Below are 18371 nucleotides of genomic sequence, written 5' to 3'. Positions count from 1 at the left end.
GCACGCCTCGGTTTCTTTTTTCTCTATTCAAAAGTCGCTTCTCTGCACCTCTCTTTAAAAAACAGGATTAAAAGTCTCCTCGTCGGAATTAGAGTCACATTTCAGACAAGTGTGCTCAGCTGTCTGAGTCATCGTTTCTGCTCCGAATCAAAGAGAAATAGGTGAAACACAGCCCGAGGTGACACGCCATTCTGTCAGCATACTAATTCACCAAACTCTTGACTTGACATACTGCTGTTTTTGCCTTCGTCTCTCTGCTCTTCGTCGCCTCTTAAAGCATGCTAGAGTTAAATTATAAATTAAAGTTTAAAGTTGGACTTAGTCCAAAGTATCAGCACGTGCTCAGCAGGGACCGAACGCAATGTGCCGGTGTTTTTATGGTCTCATGAACGCCTCATCAGAGCGAACAGTTTATACTGCACGTGTCGTCACAGGTGCAGCATAACAAAGCAGACTGGGAATGAATCAGCTGTGATGGAACTCGCATTCATCATGGATCAGTTTTTTAAATTCAGGTTCAGGGGCGTGTGCAGACTTTTACAACTGGGGTGGCCCAGCTCTGGCACTGACTTTGACTAGGGAGGCACCAAGCGCAATTTCCAATCTGCAACTCTGCAGTTCATCTACATACACACCAAGTATATTTAAAAAAGAAATTTTTACAGCAGAAATAAACATGTTCACAGCCTTGTTAAAAAAAAAAAAAAAACCTCATCAGAATATACAAACTCATTGTCTGGCTGCAATTTTTAGCCCATCTTGAACAATTGTTCAAGACCCAAATAATATTGTTTTCTATGACTATGTAAACACCAAAACTACCCAAGAGTGGAATATCTTCTTTTATGTTTCTCTATATGTTTTTGATAAGGAAAAAAAAAAAAAACAGAAAACAGCTTAGATCGCGCTTGTCTCAGGCACTCCATCCTTTGACCGTCTCCATGAGCTGCCTGAACTTTTCTGACTTGCAACATCTCGCTTTGTCTGTCATTTCACATCTTCGTCTCATGTCTTTGCTGATTTTTAATCCCAAGAGCGCACAGCTCTCACCCACAGTAGTTTATAAACCTGATATTGATTCACAAGCTCTGCCTGACACCCCCAAAAAACATAATTTACCTCTACAGACGCAGTTAACTGTTGTAACCAAATTGACTTCCATAGATGTCGATGGCAGCCAATGAGTTAAGATTGTGGATTTGCCCAATGGGTGCTGTGTTGAGGCTCAATATGGCCTCTGTTGACGGTCCTCTTCAATACTACATTTCAGAAACAGACAGATGACATCACAGAATCTACATCCATTTATTTGGTCCATTAGTGACACAAGGTATGAGTGCAAACACAGACAGACACACACATCTGGATATCATTTATTTACATTATTGGTCTCCCCTACACTTCTGGGTAAAATCCTTTAACTTACAGAACAATTTAAACCTTTTAAATATAATTATTAAGGACTCAAAAAGGATATTTACAAATTTACAAGAACTTCAAATAGTGTCAAACTGTCAAAAATGAAAAGTTAGTCATACTTAAATTAGCATTGTATAGCAGACTGATCCTTTCCTGTTTCGTAAAATAAAGAATAATTTTTCACCATTTTCATCATTTTCTTCTCATTGTATTACAAAGTGCAAAATCACCTACTATAAGCTCCATGCAAATTTTAACATGAGTCCCGCCTCTGACAAGGGCATTTTATTTTAAGGGGGCCAGATTGAGCCACCCCTTACCACCCCCTTAACACACCCCTGCATGGGTTAGATACTATTTCAGTATTAGACCCTTCATATTTATGCAAAATACACCCAACCTCTTTTTCCATGACACAAAATTTAGGGTTATCTCTTTTGTTTTCAACCTGGAATGTGGTGCTTCATGTGAAAGGAGTCAGTAAAATGATTTTAATAATGCTGTTAAAGAAGTCACATTTAGGATTATTCAAGAAAAAAATCTTTCTGGTAAACCAAAAATATATATACACAGTGTTCTAAGACAGCTTAAAGAGAGTGAATCTAAAAATAGTCAAAGTGTTCATACATCTTTTTTTTTTTTTGTGTGTGTGTTACATGCCTCATACAGATTTTCCTTTTTCCTGAGAAAAGGACCTGAAAGTGCCTTTTGTCTGTGTCACACAGAAAGTATGGGGAAACGTGCCTCAGTAGCCTTTTGTTTCCATCCAGACTTAAATTCTGAGAACAACAAACCCTTATCTACAAACAATACACAATGATCTGCGTCCATGTTACGCACTATTTACACTGAAAGCGTCATTACATGCCAAAAAAAAGGTTATGGTGACACATACAGTTGACTTTAAATATATGTCTGTGTAAATATGTAAGAGTTACAATGTGTGGGATTTATGTAATCCCTTCATATCCTTCATTCTCTCTATGTAGAGTAAATTAGCAGAGTGACAAGGGAAAGGAAACTGCCGTTTTAAGCACTCAGTTGTCTAATTTGGTTTATACATGGTGTAAATCCACCATCCTCAGAGGAGGTACCTTTAAGAGTCCTTAAGACAGACAGAGGAAGTGATTGTTTCATCTCTGAATGTCAGCGTGAGTCAGTCAATGCAGGGAGTGTTCGTTGAGTGCAGAGGCGGACATCCACGGAGACGAAGGATGGTCACTTTCACCTGAGGAAGCAAACGGTTTTATTTCACAGAGAAACCAAAGCTTTCGGACAGAAATATCCTTGTGTTGTTTTTATTTTCTGTGTATTCATACCTCATTCTTCAGCGACTTGCTGAGAAACATGTTGACCTCATCCACACTGCATGTGTGCAGGTCATTAATGGCCAGGATCTGGTCTCCTTTGTGAAACAGACACACAGACTGGGGCTGGCCTGTCCACCCTGACACACTAAAACACACAAACACAGATTTTGTTTTTTCGTTCCACATTTGACAAGTTTTTACTCTAGAGGGGATACAATCCACTATCTACAACAGCTGTAAATCATCTGTGCATTAAGTTAAAAACAGGTGAGTTCTGAAAATTTTTCACCTTCAAGTTAAACTGCAAAATGTTGTCGTTGACTTTCCTTGAACTGCAGGTTTGATCATTCATAATGTTAAATGTAGATGACAATCATTCCATTCGTTCCTCTTCTTACCAGCAGAGGCCTTCTCTTCACTTTGCACCTTCATGACGTTGTGTCTGGAGCATTTGATTGCATTGTTTATCCAAACTCATCTCGGTATTTGCCACCATCATAAAATAACTTTAACCTTTTACTGCATTTCTTAAAAAATCTTATCTACGCAAGAACTGATACTATCAAGTTGTTTTCCAGTTAATCTCTACCACGCTAAAAAAAACAGGCTTTTTTTCTTATCACTCCAGCTGTTGACGCAGACATACAATCAATCACTTACCATGGTTTCCCATCCACCTCTGTTAGAGTCAGGTGTTTTTTCAGTTCAGCCGGTGAGATCTCAAATTCTCTTTCCTCTGAGGTGATGGTATCAAGGCTTGAAGGAAATTAAGCAACTTAGTTATGAAACATAATGGAATTTTACACAATTCAACCTAAAAAAACCAGCTGCATAAAATTTAACATTTGCTATCAAAGACAATTCACATTGATTACTTTGAAAATTATAAAAACAATATATTCCCCAAGTCTTCCAAGATTTTTTAGGTAATTTTTGATTTTCCATTTCTATTTTGGTTTTTGTCCTTCTGGTACCTCCATAGTATCTTCACATGAGTTACAGCTCAATAGTTCCCTATTCTTCTCACACATGTTTTAGAAAACCCTGAGTTTTTTTGAGCTGATGTCTCTTTAAGCCACCATGCTCCACAGACCCTCTCCCCTCTGATTGGCCAACCCGTCTGGAGGCATAGTTATAGGCAGACCTTGGTGTTTGAGGCCTGTTAGAGCTCAAAATATAACAAAACCCAAAAATGTAATAACTTTTTGTCCGAAATATAAGAACTTGTTACATTTTGGGTTTTATAGTATTTTGGGTCGTTATTACATTTTGGGCTCTAGCAGGCCTCAAACACCAAGGTCTGCCCAACCAAGGTGTCAGGAACCAGTTTGGAGATCTCTATGCAATGACTTCATCATTTTCACAAGTCTTGTTTGAAACTCATCATATTTTTTCAGTTTAGTATAAACATGTACCATTATTATTTTTTTAAACCATGTTTAAATTATTAATTTGTAAAGCCCGTGACATGAACTCTCAGATTGTGTTGATTTTGGTGCCCCCTTTGGTCAAAGCTGTATCTCATCTCTTTGGTGTTTTTGTCCTGCTCATGTGTCAGTAGTGTTTTTCTCAGTGTCCTACAGCTTTCTTTCCAACAGTCAAATATACCTCACATTGAAAACCACTGCAGTGTAAAATGTAAGCAAAGAAGGCTAGCATGGCAGTGTTCAGTAAATCACTTTTCCTGACATAAACTACAATAGAGCGGTTAAAAGGGGTCATTATAGTTAAAAACAAGTACTAAATCTTGTAAGGATAGTCTTGTGTGACTTTGAAGGTCTAAAGAGGTGTCAGAGTTTGTTTGTCTGTTTACTGACTAAAACTCCTCATAAGAGCTTGAAATTTAACGTGTTTGCTTGCGGTTTGGTCAACAAGTTCACATAAATACAACCCACAGTAATATGGGTTATATCTATCCATCTCTGTTCTCCTTAAAACATTTTTTTAACTTTTGGCAGCAAATGGATGGATGACTTTTTCTTTATTTAATTGGCACATTGCTCTTTATTATTCAGCTCCAATGCGCTGCCTGTACAAACTTCAAGAAACCACTCTAACCAGTCCTGCAGCATGTGTCAACGTTGATCTCAGCATTCCTGTCTGATTATTTATGTTACCAAGTCACTCTGAATCTGTTCCTTCTCTTTTTCTTTGTGAACTCTGTGAACATTACAAAGCAGTTTTTCAAACACACTTTCCTAGTGCCAGAGTGGAGAAGTTACCCACCAACCCCCTTTAACTTTTGAGCAACAGTACTGATGGCAAAAACCATCATCTCTTTTCTCAAATATTTAGTAAACACTTTTGGTCTTGGGGCTTTGTTAGTTTTTTTAAAAAAATATATTTTTATTATTTCTTACTTTTTTTTCTTTTTTTTTCTTTTACCTTTCAGAAGAACTTTGTTTTTGCAGTCGGTTTGAATTTCCTGTCTCCATCATCTCAACAGGGGAGATGGCACCATTGTCACTGGAGCTGCTGCTGAAGTCTGTGCTCATACGGTTCTCTCTGCTAAAAAGGAGAAACAGCAAAAACTGTGTTTTAGAATAATTTTTTAAAACTAATCTTCATAAAAGTAAAAAAATATGCAGTCTCTCACAAGTTACATCACATGCTTTGCAGTTAGAACTTGGACTGGTCCAAGCTCTAACTTACCAACAGCAAAAGATATCTGTTGTTAGCCAATACTCAATAACATTGACTCCTCACTATGCTAAAAAAAAAAAAAAAGAAGAAGAAGAAGAAGAAGAAGAAGAAGAAGAAGAAGGAAATAGGTTTTGGTAGTTACAACTCACTGAATTTTCTGAAACTGCTAAAATTTTGTTAGTGTTACAGCTACCATTCTACAACTTAGCCAAAGTTATTTTTGTTAGCATAACAGAGCTAGCATGTTGAAGACTATTAAGATGTAGAAAACATTTGACACTTATTAACTAATCTTTTTCAATGCTATTAAGATTGTTTTTGTTTCTTAACATTACCTCCAGTCTTAAAATTTTAATTATATTGTTTGTGTTACTGCTGCTATGGCGTAGGCTACAAGTACTTTTCCATAAATGTTGCTAAAGAAGCAGGTTAGCTTGTAGCTGGTACAAATAGGAGGTAATGTTGAAGAATTAGATCAGTTACACTTCACTGGCAGAGCCAACTTCAAACCAAGTCCTTAAAACCTGTGTTATCACATGTTTTTTTAAAGTAACATTATGTATAAAACTATAAAAACGATAACTGGCTTCTTGTTCATGTGTTAAATTTCTGTCATCTTGTAGCAAGTTGCTGAACAGGCTCTGAGCTGCTGCCACTCTTAGATTCCTTACAAGCCCTAAAGTGTCAACAGTTCAATCTTTTAAAAATAACTGGCTTGCTTGTTTGAAGCAATGAGGCTGTGGTCTCTGATGAGAAAGCTATTCTTGTATCTAGGGCACTGACAGAACGTGTTACACAAAGAGCAAAGGGCACTAGCACAGGAGACAAAATGCAAAGTCAAAAATACACAATGGGGAAAAACAAACAACCGTGTTAATCATCTGAGATCTACCTGTCTTCGGAGGGTGATTCCTCTTCATCGAACGAAGGGAGTGGTGAAATCGTGGTCTTAAGTCGGTCAAAGACTTGATTGACAGACCTCATCAGTGTGCCTTTGGTGACCTCTGCAACTTCACTGTCACTAGAAGCAAGGTGGGATTGAGTTTTTTTAGTTTCTATGATTACCCATTCTTAAAATCATCTTTTTTCAGTGGGATCTTGTATTAGAGTTTTACTTACACTGCCTGAGCAAGCCTCAGTTCCACCATTGTTTCATATCTATAAGACAGGCGAAACACAATACTTAAGCTGTGTAGTATCAAATTTACAGTTTCAGTGTAAAATACTTGGGAAAAGGCTGAACAAAAAAAGTATTTCATTTTTCAACCATCAGAACTCACAGTGACTCCGTTGTCCCACTGTTCACACCATTTTCTCCAACCTTCTGTGATAATTTTCAAGAGAAAAGGCATGCAGCAACCGTTAGTTGCTTTTTAACCTTACTCTTAAAGACATCATTATACTTTTTTTTTTTAAATCATTTTTTCAACTATTTCTTGTCAGTCAAGAAAACCATTATCAAAATGATTAATTACTGAAAGTTGATCGTACTTCTTGCTGTTTTTTGAAGGCTGCTGGATAATCATAGAGTGGCTCTGCTGGCATTGATGCTCGTCTTTTGGTAATGTCTTCATCCTGCAGAGATTCAGACAGAAGAATATCAAAGTACATGCAATCCCCCATCTTTGAAACTGTTACTTCTTCATGTTTACTCATCGTAAACAGTGAAATATTATACCTTTGGTTTTTCTGGCTCAACATCCCCACCATTGGAGGATGGGTCGGAAAAGGATCGGGATTTCAACACTTCCTAAAAAAGAAATAAACAATCAGACACTCAAACATTAGAGTGCTTTGTTTAAAAAAATGTAAGATAAGTGTGCTACATATTCCCCTAATTAACCTTAAGAGCCCCCTCTTTATGAGTTTTGGTTGAGCCTAATTTTGTTTGGGTTGTAAGGTCATGGGGTTGTGAGGTTTGTGGGTTGTGTGCCAGTCTCTAGAATAAAGAATCTATTGGGACATCCTTGTCATAGATGCCAAGCAGTAAATAAATAAAATTACATTAAATTACCCCCCCCCCCCATTAAACAAATTAATTAATTAATTAATTAATTATTATTATTAATAATAATAATAATAATAATAATAATAATAATAATAATAATAATAATAATACAAATAAATAAACAAATGAATAAAAAAATGATAATAGTAAAAGTAATAATAATAATAGGAAGAAGAAGAAGAAGAAGAAGAAGAAGAAGAAGAAGAAAATAAAATAAAAACAATAAAAAATAAATGAATAATTATAATAATTTATTCACCTCTTAAAAGGTCTAAAGCATTGCGTTAAAGTGTGTTAGAGTTTCAAAAATCTATGTTTTATAGTGCCTACTGAAGTGAGAAAGGTTCTGCATGTCCATCCATCTTTTATCAGGTCAGATTCAGGACTGCAGCTGTTGGACCACAATTCCAAATACCCCACACTGCCAAGACCTGGTTTTTCAGTGTCTCTATCCCAAACCCCAACTCAAACTTTGAAACCAACACAAGGGTCTCAAATATGCAGTCCTGAAACTGCATCTCAGCCTCTGCAGTCACATCACATTAGGTGAACTTAGAACTTTTAAGACTGACCTTATCTGGCACGGCGCTGACACTCTTCCTCCGTTCAATGGGCCTCGATATCTTCTAAAAAACAGAGAGTTATCTAACATCAATCAAAGGGTGGGTCGATTACTATGGTTTGATTTTTCTGGGAATAAGGGGATACCAGAGACAAATTTGATAAAAACAGTAACTTAAAGGTTAATGAATCTAGTCTGTGAACAAATAGTACCACATATTTACATGAAGTGTGGTAAATATCCGTAGCTAGCAGTCTGTTAGCTTGTATAAGCTGACAACAGGGGGGGATAACTAGATGGGTTCATTAGATCTATAAAAATCTGCTCATGCGTTTTAAAATATAAGGGTTACTTCTTGATTGTTGAATCTTGTATGTGACCTTTACTTTGATAGTTCATCATTCTTCTTGGTGAGAAAAACTAAGCCTACTTCCTGGATTCCTCCCCGACAACTAATGCTAAGCATTGTCTACGCAATAGTGACCAGGAAAAACCTTAATATATCCATCCTAGAAACAAAAATTAATTATTAAACGAAGGAAGTGAAAGCCGGGGATTTGTATGAATATTCCCCTTGCTTTCCAATAACAGTAAGGTAGCTGCTTCTTCCTTGATCAAAACCCTATAATAAATGTACTCACCTCTCCTGTCTGCGGCCCAGAAGACAAATCCTTCAGCACAAATAAAGAAAATATTGTAAGTGACAGAAACAAGCATTCAGATAGCTGATTCTAAGAAGAGCAGTGTAAGAGACACTTAATCCTAATAAGTTCCAAAATTTTGTATAAGAACTCAACAAGTACCTCTGCACTGACAAATTTGTATGGTCGGTTTTTCAGGGCATCAAAGAGGTCAGAGAACCATCCGTCCACTTCCTCGCTTCAAGGCAAAAGACAAAGAAGAGAAAAACTTTATAGATACTAGCTTCTTGATTGATACATGATACAACACATGCTGCAACAGTTTGAAGCAAGCAGTGTTCTTACATAAGAGTATGAGGAAATAAACATTCCTGTGTATCTTTCTTGATAGTGGTGAGTCAGGGAGTTTCATAGTGACTGCAGTAAATTGCATGGAGGATCGTAAAACAGCATCTTGGTGTATTTTTTTTTAAAAAAGGGAGAGAGATAGGAGGAAAGGGGTAAAAAAAATAATAATAACAACATACGCAGTCTCTCCAACAAGGAAGTAGTCCCTGTGTGCAGCTCTGATGTAGAGAACACAGGATGGAGAGCACTTCAGACTCTTCTGCACCCATCCCCATCTCTGGTGGTTTTGAGGGCTCACATTCAACAGCGAGATACTGTCAGAAAGATAAAAATATCACAGAGCTTAAAATAACCTCTCAACCCCCAGCAGTATGTCTGTATTGTATCAAACATGGATAGGCTCATAAAGAACTACTGTACGTACTGGGATAAATCAATCCCTCCCAGTGGCCTTTCTTTGTCCTGTGGACTCCTGAAGTATTTCAGCTGGTGTTCCTGTTCGCTGATTTTGAACAGCACAAAAAAACGCCTTTTCCAGGACTATCAAATGAGGAACAAGGAAAAGAAAGCTTAAAAAACCAACACATACGAAGAGCTGTAGCTTATTTTTTATTTTTATTTTTTTCATAGTGACAGCTCTGTTACCTCTGCCTTCAATGGTTTTTGGGGAGGTGACTTGTAGAGATATCCAGACCTTATTTCTGTCGTACCTGCAACTGGTCTATAGAAAACCGCACTTCCACCTAAAGGCAGAGCAAATGTTTATTGTGCTGATCACTAACTTAAATGTACTAAATGAATTTATTTCAGGTTCTTTGCTGGAAAATGTTATATAAGAGGAAAAAGCTATTACAAGCTGAAACTAGATTAGTTACAAAAAGGGCAGCTTAAAAAAGAACAAAGTGACATTAAGTGCTATAATTTTCCTCCAATGTGGTAATAATAATGAGTAATTATCATTATTATGTTGTTTAACATCTAAAAACAAAGGTTTACATAGTGCTTCGACTTAGTAACATAAATTCAATGTGTTTCACAGAACAGAACAGAAAAATGACATCAGGAACCCACAGCTGGAAAATAAAGATGGTTGATGAACGAAACCAAAAATGTAAACCTGGTTGTGCTTTCTCTAATTACTCTTTGCCAAAAGTTAAAGTAGTTTTTAAGTATCACCAAAACCGAAGACATGAAATGTGTCAAACCAGACTTTTAAAAAGACTCTTTATATTACCTGTGCCTTTATGCATTATGACGTGGCACCTACACAAGAATAATAATGAAAAAAAGTATTAGTTTCCTCTTCAAACATGATGAAAATTTCCAGGAAGAAATGGTTACCCTTTGAACACAAACAATGTTTGGTTTAAAAATAGGCTCATTCCTTTGTGAAAGCAGGGCATGAAACCAGGGCTACATGTACAAACAAAGCGCTCTGAGCCTGCGTGTATGTGAAAAACAATTACGATGACTTGTTCAAACTGAGAATTCAACCAGAAGACAAATAATTAATATGAAAATAAAGGTTATAAGTAAATCTGTTTTTCCTTAATACATCCTGTCATTGTTAGCATGTGTTTTATTAACATTTGAGAAACAAAGCCAGTGAAGAATCAATTCACATAGAAATCAATTAGTGTTAATCAAATAATGTAACACAATACAATCTGATCACACAGTCTTTTAAAATGAATAAATAACTAAACAAAAGTGATAGAAGTGGATTATTCTTCTTACCTGAGCACCTGTGAGAGATTCGGCTCACCTCACTCTCTGAGTGTATCTGCTGTGTCTCACACCTGGCAGAGACTAATACGATCTTCATACCAAGAACTGGAATGTCTGGTTCTCTGCTCCAGTTGCTTCTTAAGGTCTACCTCCTGAGTTGTCTAGTTGCACGAATGCCATGCCGGGTACCTTAAAGGAACTTGTTTCCCTTGGAAAAACACCAAAGAATGTTTGTCCTGCAGGTACTACTCTGAGCCATAAAACAACACGCAACCAACACACACATATTATTTAATCAGATGGGGCAGAGATGCTGATTAAGGTAAGGTTGGCTGAGTTCCAAAGCAGGATCCAAGCTATTGTAAAAAAGTAGTATTGCATAGATGAACTCCAGAGACAGAGGTGTAATCACAACTTATGACATCCACTGATTGATTGTTTGATAGCTGGAGGAGTCAAATGAGAGCATTTCATCAGAAACAAGTTTAACTGACTCAATACCAGCATAGTTTGTAGAGACGAGTCAGGTCACAGTTGAAGTCATGTGGTGCCAAATATTGTCCACATTCGTCAACAACCATCTGAATGAAACATTAAAAGTGTTACATAAGGTTTGGTATGTTCTTCATTTGAGACGATGATGTATAATAAACAGATCATAATCCCAATAAATTATCCACCTCACCTTGTCAAGAATCTAATTTGCATAACCACATGCTAACTGTATACTATTACCAAGCTGCCAACTAAAGCTATAAATAAGGTGACATCAAACACTGGCAGACATATGTAGAGGGAGGCCACATTAATGAAAAGCCACATGGCGCTGGTGTCGCCATGTTACATCCCATCCCCAGCCACAAACTGCAATGGCACCCTCCAGTGCCCCAACAAGCTTCGCCCCAACCTCCACAATTATTCAAAAAATAACCAGAAAGTTCACACAAACATACTGCTTTTTTTTTTTTTTTTTTTAACATTTTTACGGTCTCTCTCATTTTATAGTTGAACAAGATTTTGCCACAGTGTCAACAGGCAGAGGTGAAATGTGGCTGTCTTCTTTAAATAATGAGTTTGGCAAGATGTTTGAGATCAGTTTTTAACTTCCATTACCTTTGCTATCAATAATTAATTTAACTTATTAGGAGGTTTTGACCAATCAGAATCATGTATGCCATATAATCAGATGATCAAGAAAGCCAGTTCATAACAACTGTTAACTAAGCATGAACACAGGGATTTGACTTGCAACTCTGTCCATACTGTAAGTATAATGTGAAAGTGTTTAATATTGGGAAATGCTTTTGTTTATCATCGATAAAAATTACACTTCACAAGGCAGTGGTTAAATTACTTTATCCAATATCTTATATCAAAAAATAGTTATGATAAAACATCACATGCAATGTGCTGTACATGTAACGTTCAGAACAATTTTGTCACTGAATAATATTTATTTCCATTGAATTCCAATGCACTTAATTCTGATTATTGTGATGTTTCTATGTTTTTGTTACTCATAAAATATTTAATGTTGAGAAAATTATCCTTATCAATTAATGACCACATGTTTACAAAATAAACCCACATTTTTTACTCTAATTAACTTATTATTGGTCACCCTACTACTTTAAGCATCTCTATAAGATGTTTTCAACAGCTGAATCAATTTTTGAAAGCATTAAAAATGACTTAATATAAAAGACTAGACTGAGCCGTTATTAATATTTTAATCACAAGGCTAATTGCTAGGCACCGCTCTGTTGCTTGTTGCTGCCTGTTGCAGCAGCCTTGTCTTCTTTGTCCGTTTCTTGTAATTTTTTTGTCTCTTTTTTGTCTTTTTTGTATTGCTCATTTGTTGGTCATGGACACCAAACTGGTTTTGTCTTCAGTGATATTTTTACTATTTTTGCTCCTGTGTTTGTCTGGAGATCCAACATGTGAGATCAACTGTTAGCTGCCTGTAGCATGTCAATGCTAACTGGTGCAAGGCCTGATGTTTCCCCACAAGGTGACGAGAAGGAGGTGAGAACGGCATGCTGGTTCTCAGGTGTGACCTAAGAAATGACGACATGGACCTGTCCTTCCATCCATCGTTATTGGGAACATAAGATTAATCTCCAATAAGATGGATAAGCTAGCAGTGCTAACCCAGCAACAGAGGGAATACAAGAAAGCAGAGTAGCATCATGCTATTCACAGACATGGATAACAGAGCTAACACCAGACACCAACGCCACATTGGAGGAGCTTCACCTGCTGTGAGCAGACAGGATCCAGGAGACAGAGACTGAACAGACTGCTGAAGAAGCTCAGTCCTGGACCCTGTGGAGCTGGAGGCTGGCTGAACTGGACAATGATGAACAAGCTGACATCATCTATTTTCTTATAAACCTTTTTGCACTTTCTATACACTTTGTTACTTTTGTTTTCTTGATTGCTGCTGTGACTCCTTCTTATCCCTCAGGGATAAATAAAGTATTTTCTATTCTATTCTATTCTATTCTATTCTATTCTATTCTATTCTATGCTATTCTAATATGTAATAGATGCTCAGTCAGAAGTTCACACATGCTTTGCCCTTTAAGAATTAATGACGTAAATGATAAATCACCAGAGTCACTTCAGTATATGTCACGTGACGTTCAATGACAGGCAAATCCCTCTACAAAAAGCAGCTCCAGCCATCTTTTATTGTTGTGCTAGCAGGCATGTCAGTGACTTTTTTTGTATTGTGCTGCTTTGTTGCAAGTAAACACGAAGGAAAATACACAGGGGAGGACACGGGTCACTCAAATTCTGAGGCTGTGACGCATTTGTGACACCTGATACTACTTAAAGGAGTAGTCTGTTGTCTTGAATGAATTGAACATACACTACTGATTTATACTTCGCCTGTAAAGAGTCATGGCGGTATAGGTAAGCACTTTATATTTTAAGGTCATTCCCAGAAATGAAAATGTGAAAATGATACATTAGTAAAAAATAACTTCCTGAATCATTCATTAGATCAAACAAAGCGCCTTAAATGTCTTATGAAAGCTTCCTCTATGGCTCATGTAAGCCACAAACACGCCCATACATCAAGTTCAATGTCAGGTTAGTGTAAAAATAGCCTTCTTGTTTACTTGGACACAGTATAAATCTTCCAACAGTCTTTCAATCAGTTCGCCCTTCTCTCTCTGAACCTTGCTCTTGTCTCCAAAATTTAGACTCATGTTCTCGTCTTAATAAAGGAAGGCATTCACTTACAAGGCCACCCTCCCCCCCAAACCCAGCCTGCACACCTGTGACGGCCCTATAAAAGCCTTCACGGTCACTCTGTCTCTGTTTAGTGGAGTTTGAGTCGTACCCCTGCACACAGAATGGATAGCAAGACAGGCGGGAAGGCCACACATGAAGTAAGCACTCCCACTTAAACCAGTAACCCTGAGCATCTGTTCCTTTTATCTGTGCTTCATGATCTGTCTCCTTATGCTTTTTGCTTGTGTGATTCAAAGACGTCTGTTCTGAGACATCAGCAGCACCTGCAGAAACAAAGAGATGTTGTTGCTTCCAGGATGAAGAAACTTGCAGCAAAGCAGGTGGCGATAACAGTGAGTCTCCTGTGTTGTCACTTCTTAAGCTTATTTTTTTTAAGTATAATTTTTAAAAAAGAGAAAGAAAGAGTTTGTTAATTATTATTTTTTCAATTACCCTGGCCTGTTGACTTCAGAAAAAGACCAATGAGATGAAGGAGAAAATAAAGAAAAAGTACGAGGACATGAAGCGGGTCCTGGATGAGGATCTTCAGATCACGCTGACCCAGTTGGACATCGAGCTTGAGGCCACAGAAAAGTTGCTGGAGGACAGGTTAGAAGAGTGCTACCACCTCACTCAGGAGCTAGACCTGGAACTTTCCAACACTGGAGCCAAAGTGAAAACAAAAGACACTGACACTCAGGTACTAAAATCCAAAATTCTGATCCCATGCCAGTTATAAGGAACAGAATTATATAATTTAGGTATTTATAATAACAAGATGGTTTTATATCTTCTACAGAATGCTGAAACAGAGAAAAGGTAAGTCTTCACTGTACTGAGTAACAGATGTATACTAAGCTTTTGTGTGGGAATAAATAATCAAAAGCCACTTGTAGAATATCTGCATATTTCAGTAAATGATCATGCAGTTGCCAACAAGGTATGTGCATTAGTTCTGGCTATTTCTTTTATTCTTAAATACTCCTTTGACTTTCTGAGACCCTTCCTGAGATCTTTTCTGGCCTGTGTGTGTGTGTGTGTTTTTCTCCTTACTATTTGGGATAAATAAAAGTACAAGTATAAAAACCAAACCTGGTCTTTGAACAGGAAGTTTCACTGTCCATTATTTGTTATAAGTGTCATTGAACTCACATAGGCTGTTTTTTTCCCCACTTGAATTGGTGTAAAAGAATATATAATAGAATATCTTTTATTGGTCCCTCATGGGGAAAAAATATATATTCTATAGTATCCTTTTACATCCATTTCAGTGGAAAAAATGGTGTGATATCACCAAAGATGATGAGAGCAGTGTCCCTAAATGTGGCTACTGGATAAAAGTTTTAAAGAATGAAGTATCATGGGTCTGAGAGGCAGCAGAGTAATATCCAGATATGTGGATGCTGGGTCTTAGGAGGATAAGGGGCTTTTGATTTTGGCGCCCCCTATGGACAGAGCAGTACCTCTTAATTTGGCTGATTTTGTCTTTTAACCCTGAAAAGCCTGACCCATCAAACATTTACTGTATTTTTTATTTTATTTTATTTTATTTTTTTTTGAAAGTGAGGTGTTAATTAACAATTTAAACAAAATCCACGAAAAATGAATAGATAAACAAAAAAAAAACATTTTAAATATTTTTTTTGTATTACATATGACACACTGGGCGGTTTTGGCAACGTTTTTACTACACTTTTTCATAAATACCCATCCTTTCAATGTAGAAAACAATTAGGTTAAAAAAATGTAATAATTTAGATATTCTTTCCACAGAGTCTTAAAAATTAAACATGATTTTCATGAAAAAAAAAAACAGTTTGTGGATTACTTCATGCGAGCAGCTGTTTTGGAAAGAGCCAAAATCCAACTTTAATTGCCTGCAGTGGTTTGACAATCTTTAGGAGGGTAGACTGCAATTTATTTATTTTTATTTTTTCACATTTTTGAGCAAGTTTAAAGAAAACTTTTTACCATGCTGATGAGATTGAGGTCTTTGAATCTAATATATCAAACATGATACATTTGACAAACAGGGTAAAAAATTGGGTTTTAGAACAAGATAAACTCATCATACTCACTTTGAGCATTCACATATATTACTCATTATGAATCTTTGCCTTGAAAATGCTAATCAGACTGTTTGTTGGCTAGCAGTGAATGGCATTATCCGACACCAACCGCAGCACTGGCAGCAGCATCAGGTGTTAAAAAAAGCAGTTGTGTCACAGTCACTTCTATTGCTGGTGGTTTCTTTTACTGTTTCAGCTTGTAAAGATGCATTAGTATCAATTTAAGATATGGAGGATGTTGCTGTTTTTTTTATTTATTTTTTGGGTTGTTAGTTTAAAAAAGGTTGTTTGTATAGTAGACAGTGATTAACATTTTCATATTGTTACAAAACAGATGAATGAATTATTTTAATTTATAAGACTCTAATGATCAGTATTTGTCATTTTCATTGAACAGTATTGATTGAAATGTCATTGGAATTATTGACAATATTTTTGACGAGGAATCATCTGGTTTCATTTTGTAATCAGAATATCTGACACCATGAAGTTAACTGACCCTGACCTGATTCAAATGGACGAATTCAGGAACGAACAGCTTCTCAGTCTCACCATCAACCTGCTGCTCTTCATCAGATCCCAGGTCCCTGTCACCAAGAAGCTGTTTCAGAGCTGTGAGTTCACCCACACAGACAGGTAGATTGACATGTGAAGGAGTTGTGCTCCAAGCTATGTCAAAGGTTAAAGTCACTTCCTGTTAGGAGACGCTGCTGGTGTGAAGTGTTTGTTTTTGGTTTAATTTTCTGATCCCTGTCTCACAGATGCTGCAGATGTTGTCCTTGATGCTGACACTGCGCACCCAAAGCTGATCATCTCTCCTTCAGGTGACTCTGCCACCTACACAGACACCTGGCAGGATGTCCCAGAGACTGAATCCCGCTTTGACACCACCCTGAATGTAGTCAGCAAGCAAGGCTTTAGTGAGGGTCGCCAGTACTGGGAGGTGGAGGTGAGTGGGAAGACGTACTGGGAGCTGGGGCTCTCCTACCCCAGTATCCCTCGCAAAGGCCGTGAGGAGGACTCCTGGCTGGGCCGTGGCAAAGAGTCTTGGTGTGTGGAGTATTACAACGGAGACTACACAGCTTGGCATGGCGGTGTCCCACATGAGCTGACAATGCTGGCAGGGAAAAAGTTCACTCGCATTGGGGTGTACTGCAGTTTCCCTGGGGGTTTGGTGTGTTTTCTTGGAGCTGACACAATGACGCCTCTCCACTGTTTCTGCACTGGGACCTTCACTGACACCCTGCATCAAGCTTTATGTCCCGGCCATGACAACGAAGGCACAAACTGGAAATCCCTCAAGATCTGTGATGCTTCTCGGTCAGCTCCTGTCCTCTGAGGAGGGGCAGGGACACCTGGAGAAGCGGGCAGAGGTGGTCAGGAATGTGATCCACGGGGCGGACGCATTGATGGCTATCTGACATTCTTAACTATTGGCAGCTCTGAGTACTGTACGTGTCAGATTGGCCTACATTTACCGTAAGGAATTTCAAAAAGCTACCTCAGGTCATGCAGGTTAATACTTTACAAAACAGTGCGTATTTTAAAATGATTGTGCAACTGAACTTTCTCTATGAGATGATATCCTGCCTCATCCTTGACAGATATTGGGTTTCAGCTGCTCAACAGTTGAGGTATCCTTTGTGGAAGTTTTTTTGAAGATGCCAAAAATGTTAAATAAGCAAAAAGTCAGGTCAGCAGGAAGCAGAGTTAAGCACCTGGAATCTCTAAATTTGGAGCCATGCTTTTGGAAAATCTTCTTGTTCAGCATCAACGGTGTCATCTTTGCCATGTGGACTAGCATCCCCATATATCAAAGGTCTTCAACATGGGATCTTTGGCTCCTAGGTGGTCTGTGACATTTTTGGTTGACTGGACCGTTTTTTTTATATTTTCATACAATTATTTCCAAATTTTCAAATTTTAAATCATGTTAATATATTTGAACACACATCAGTGGATACACAGAGGCCACAGATGTTATATGTCAGTCAAAAATAAACACATTCAGACACAACACTCTGTGTTCACTTCTTGCTCCACAAGACAGAGGAAGACCCGCCGGGGGCTTGATGTGTATGTGGTTTAGAGGTGGGTGATAATGGGAATTTTGGTATCGATTCGATACCAAGTAGGTACAAGGCCAGTATCACTGATACTGATACCGATACTGGTACCGATACTGGTACCGATACTGGTACCGATACTGGTACCGATACTGGTACCGATACTGGTACCGATACTGGTACTGATACTTTTTATTATTTAAGGTTGATGTATCATCAAACTCTTGACCTTAAGTTGTTTTTTTTGTGATTATTTTGGGCAAAGTTCAAAGGTGACTACAAATTATTTTAGAGTTATGATAAACATGTATGTTCACACACAATACAACAGTAA

The 18371-nt window shown here is 37.6% G+C and overlaps 2 protein-coding genes across 2 annotated transcripts; one reads left to right on the top strand and one right to left on the bottom strand.

Moving 5' to 3' along the window:
• Positions 1-2575: 2575 nt before the first annotated feature.
• On the bottom strand, positions 2576-10756 carry LOC141785455 (pleckstrin homology domain-containing family S member 1-like). The gene is made up of 16 exons (XM_074663783.1): positions 10669-10756; positions 9577-9674; positions 9356-9471; positions 9111-9245; positions 8746-8821; positions 8584-8613; positions 7953-8006; positions 7051-7122; positions 6864-6947; positions 6653-6696; positions 6492-6530; positions 6265-6393; positions 5115-5234; positions 3390-3485; positions 2739-2874; positions 2576-2647 (listed from the first exon to the last, which is right to left on the bottom strand). The coding sequence occupies exons 1-16, from the start codon at positions 10754-10756 to the stop codon at positions 2576-2578; spliced, it is 1389 nt and encodes a 462-aa protein (XP_074519884.1).
• A 3254-nt stretch (positions 10757-14010) lies between these two features.
• Positions 14011-17310, top strand: LOC141784730 (E3 ubiquitin-protein ligase TRIM21). The gene is made up of 6 exons (XM_074662574.1): positions 14011-14060; positions 14160-14255; positions 14375-14602; positions 14702-14721; positions 16443-16585; positions 16733-17310. Exons 1-6 carry the CDS (start codon positions 14025-14027, stop codon positions 17308-17310), a joined length of 1101 nt encoding a protein of 366 aa, XP_074518675.1. The 5' UTR covers positions 14011-14024.
• The last annotated feature ends 1061 nt before the right edge of the window (positions 17311-18371 follow it).

Source organism: Halichoeres trimaculatus, unplaced genomic scaffold (assembly GCF_033239565.1).
Source record: "Halichoeres trimaculatus isolate MK-OKI-2021-1 unplaced genomic scaffold, fHalTri1.1 fHalTri1_scaffold_23, whole genome shotgun sequence".
Taxonomy (NCBI): domain Eukaryota; kingdom Metazoa; phylum Chordata; class Actinopteri; order Labriformes; family Labridae; genus Halichoeres; species Halichoeres trimaculatus.
Note: the sequence above shows the minus strand (reverse complement) of the source record. Positions and strands in the feature narration are given on the sequence as shown.

Coding starts and splice junctions, on each gene's coding strand:
- LOC141785455 (XM_074663783.1), bottom strand. CDS start 10,756: ATGAAGATCGTATTAGTCTCTGCCAGGTGTGAGACACAGCAGATACAC. Junction 9,675..10,668: donor AATCTCTCACAGGTGCTCAG/GTAAGAAGAATA, acceptor CTCTGCCTTTAG/GTGGAAGTGCGGTTTTCTAT. Junction 8,822..9,110: donor TTCCTTGTTGGAGAGACTGC/GTATGTTGTTAT, acceptor TTTGCCTTGAAG/CGAGGAAGTGGACGGATGGT.
- LOC141784730 (XM_074662574.1), top strand. CDS start 14,025: ATGGATAGCAAGACAGGCGGGAAGGCCACACATGAA. Junction 14,256..14,374: donor CAAAGCAGGTGGCGATAACA/GTGAGTCTCCTG, acceptor TGTTGACTTCAG/AAAAAGACCAATGAGATGAA. Junction 14,603..14,701: donor CAAAAGACACTGACACTCAG/GTACTAAAATCC, acceptor TATCTTCTACAG/AATGCTGAAACAGAGAAAAG.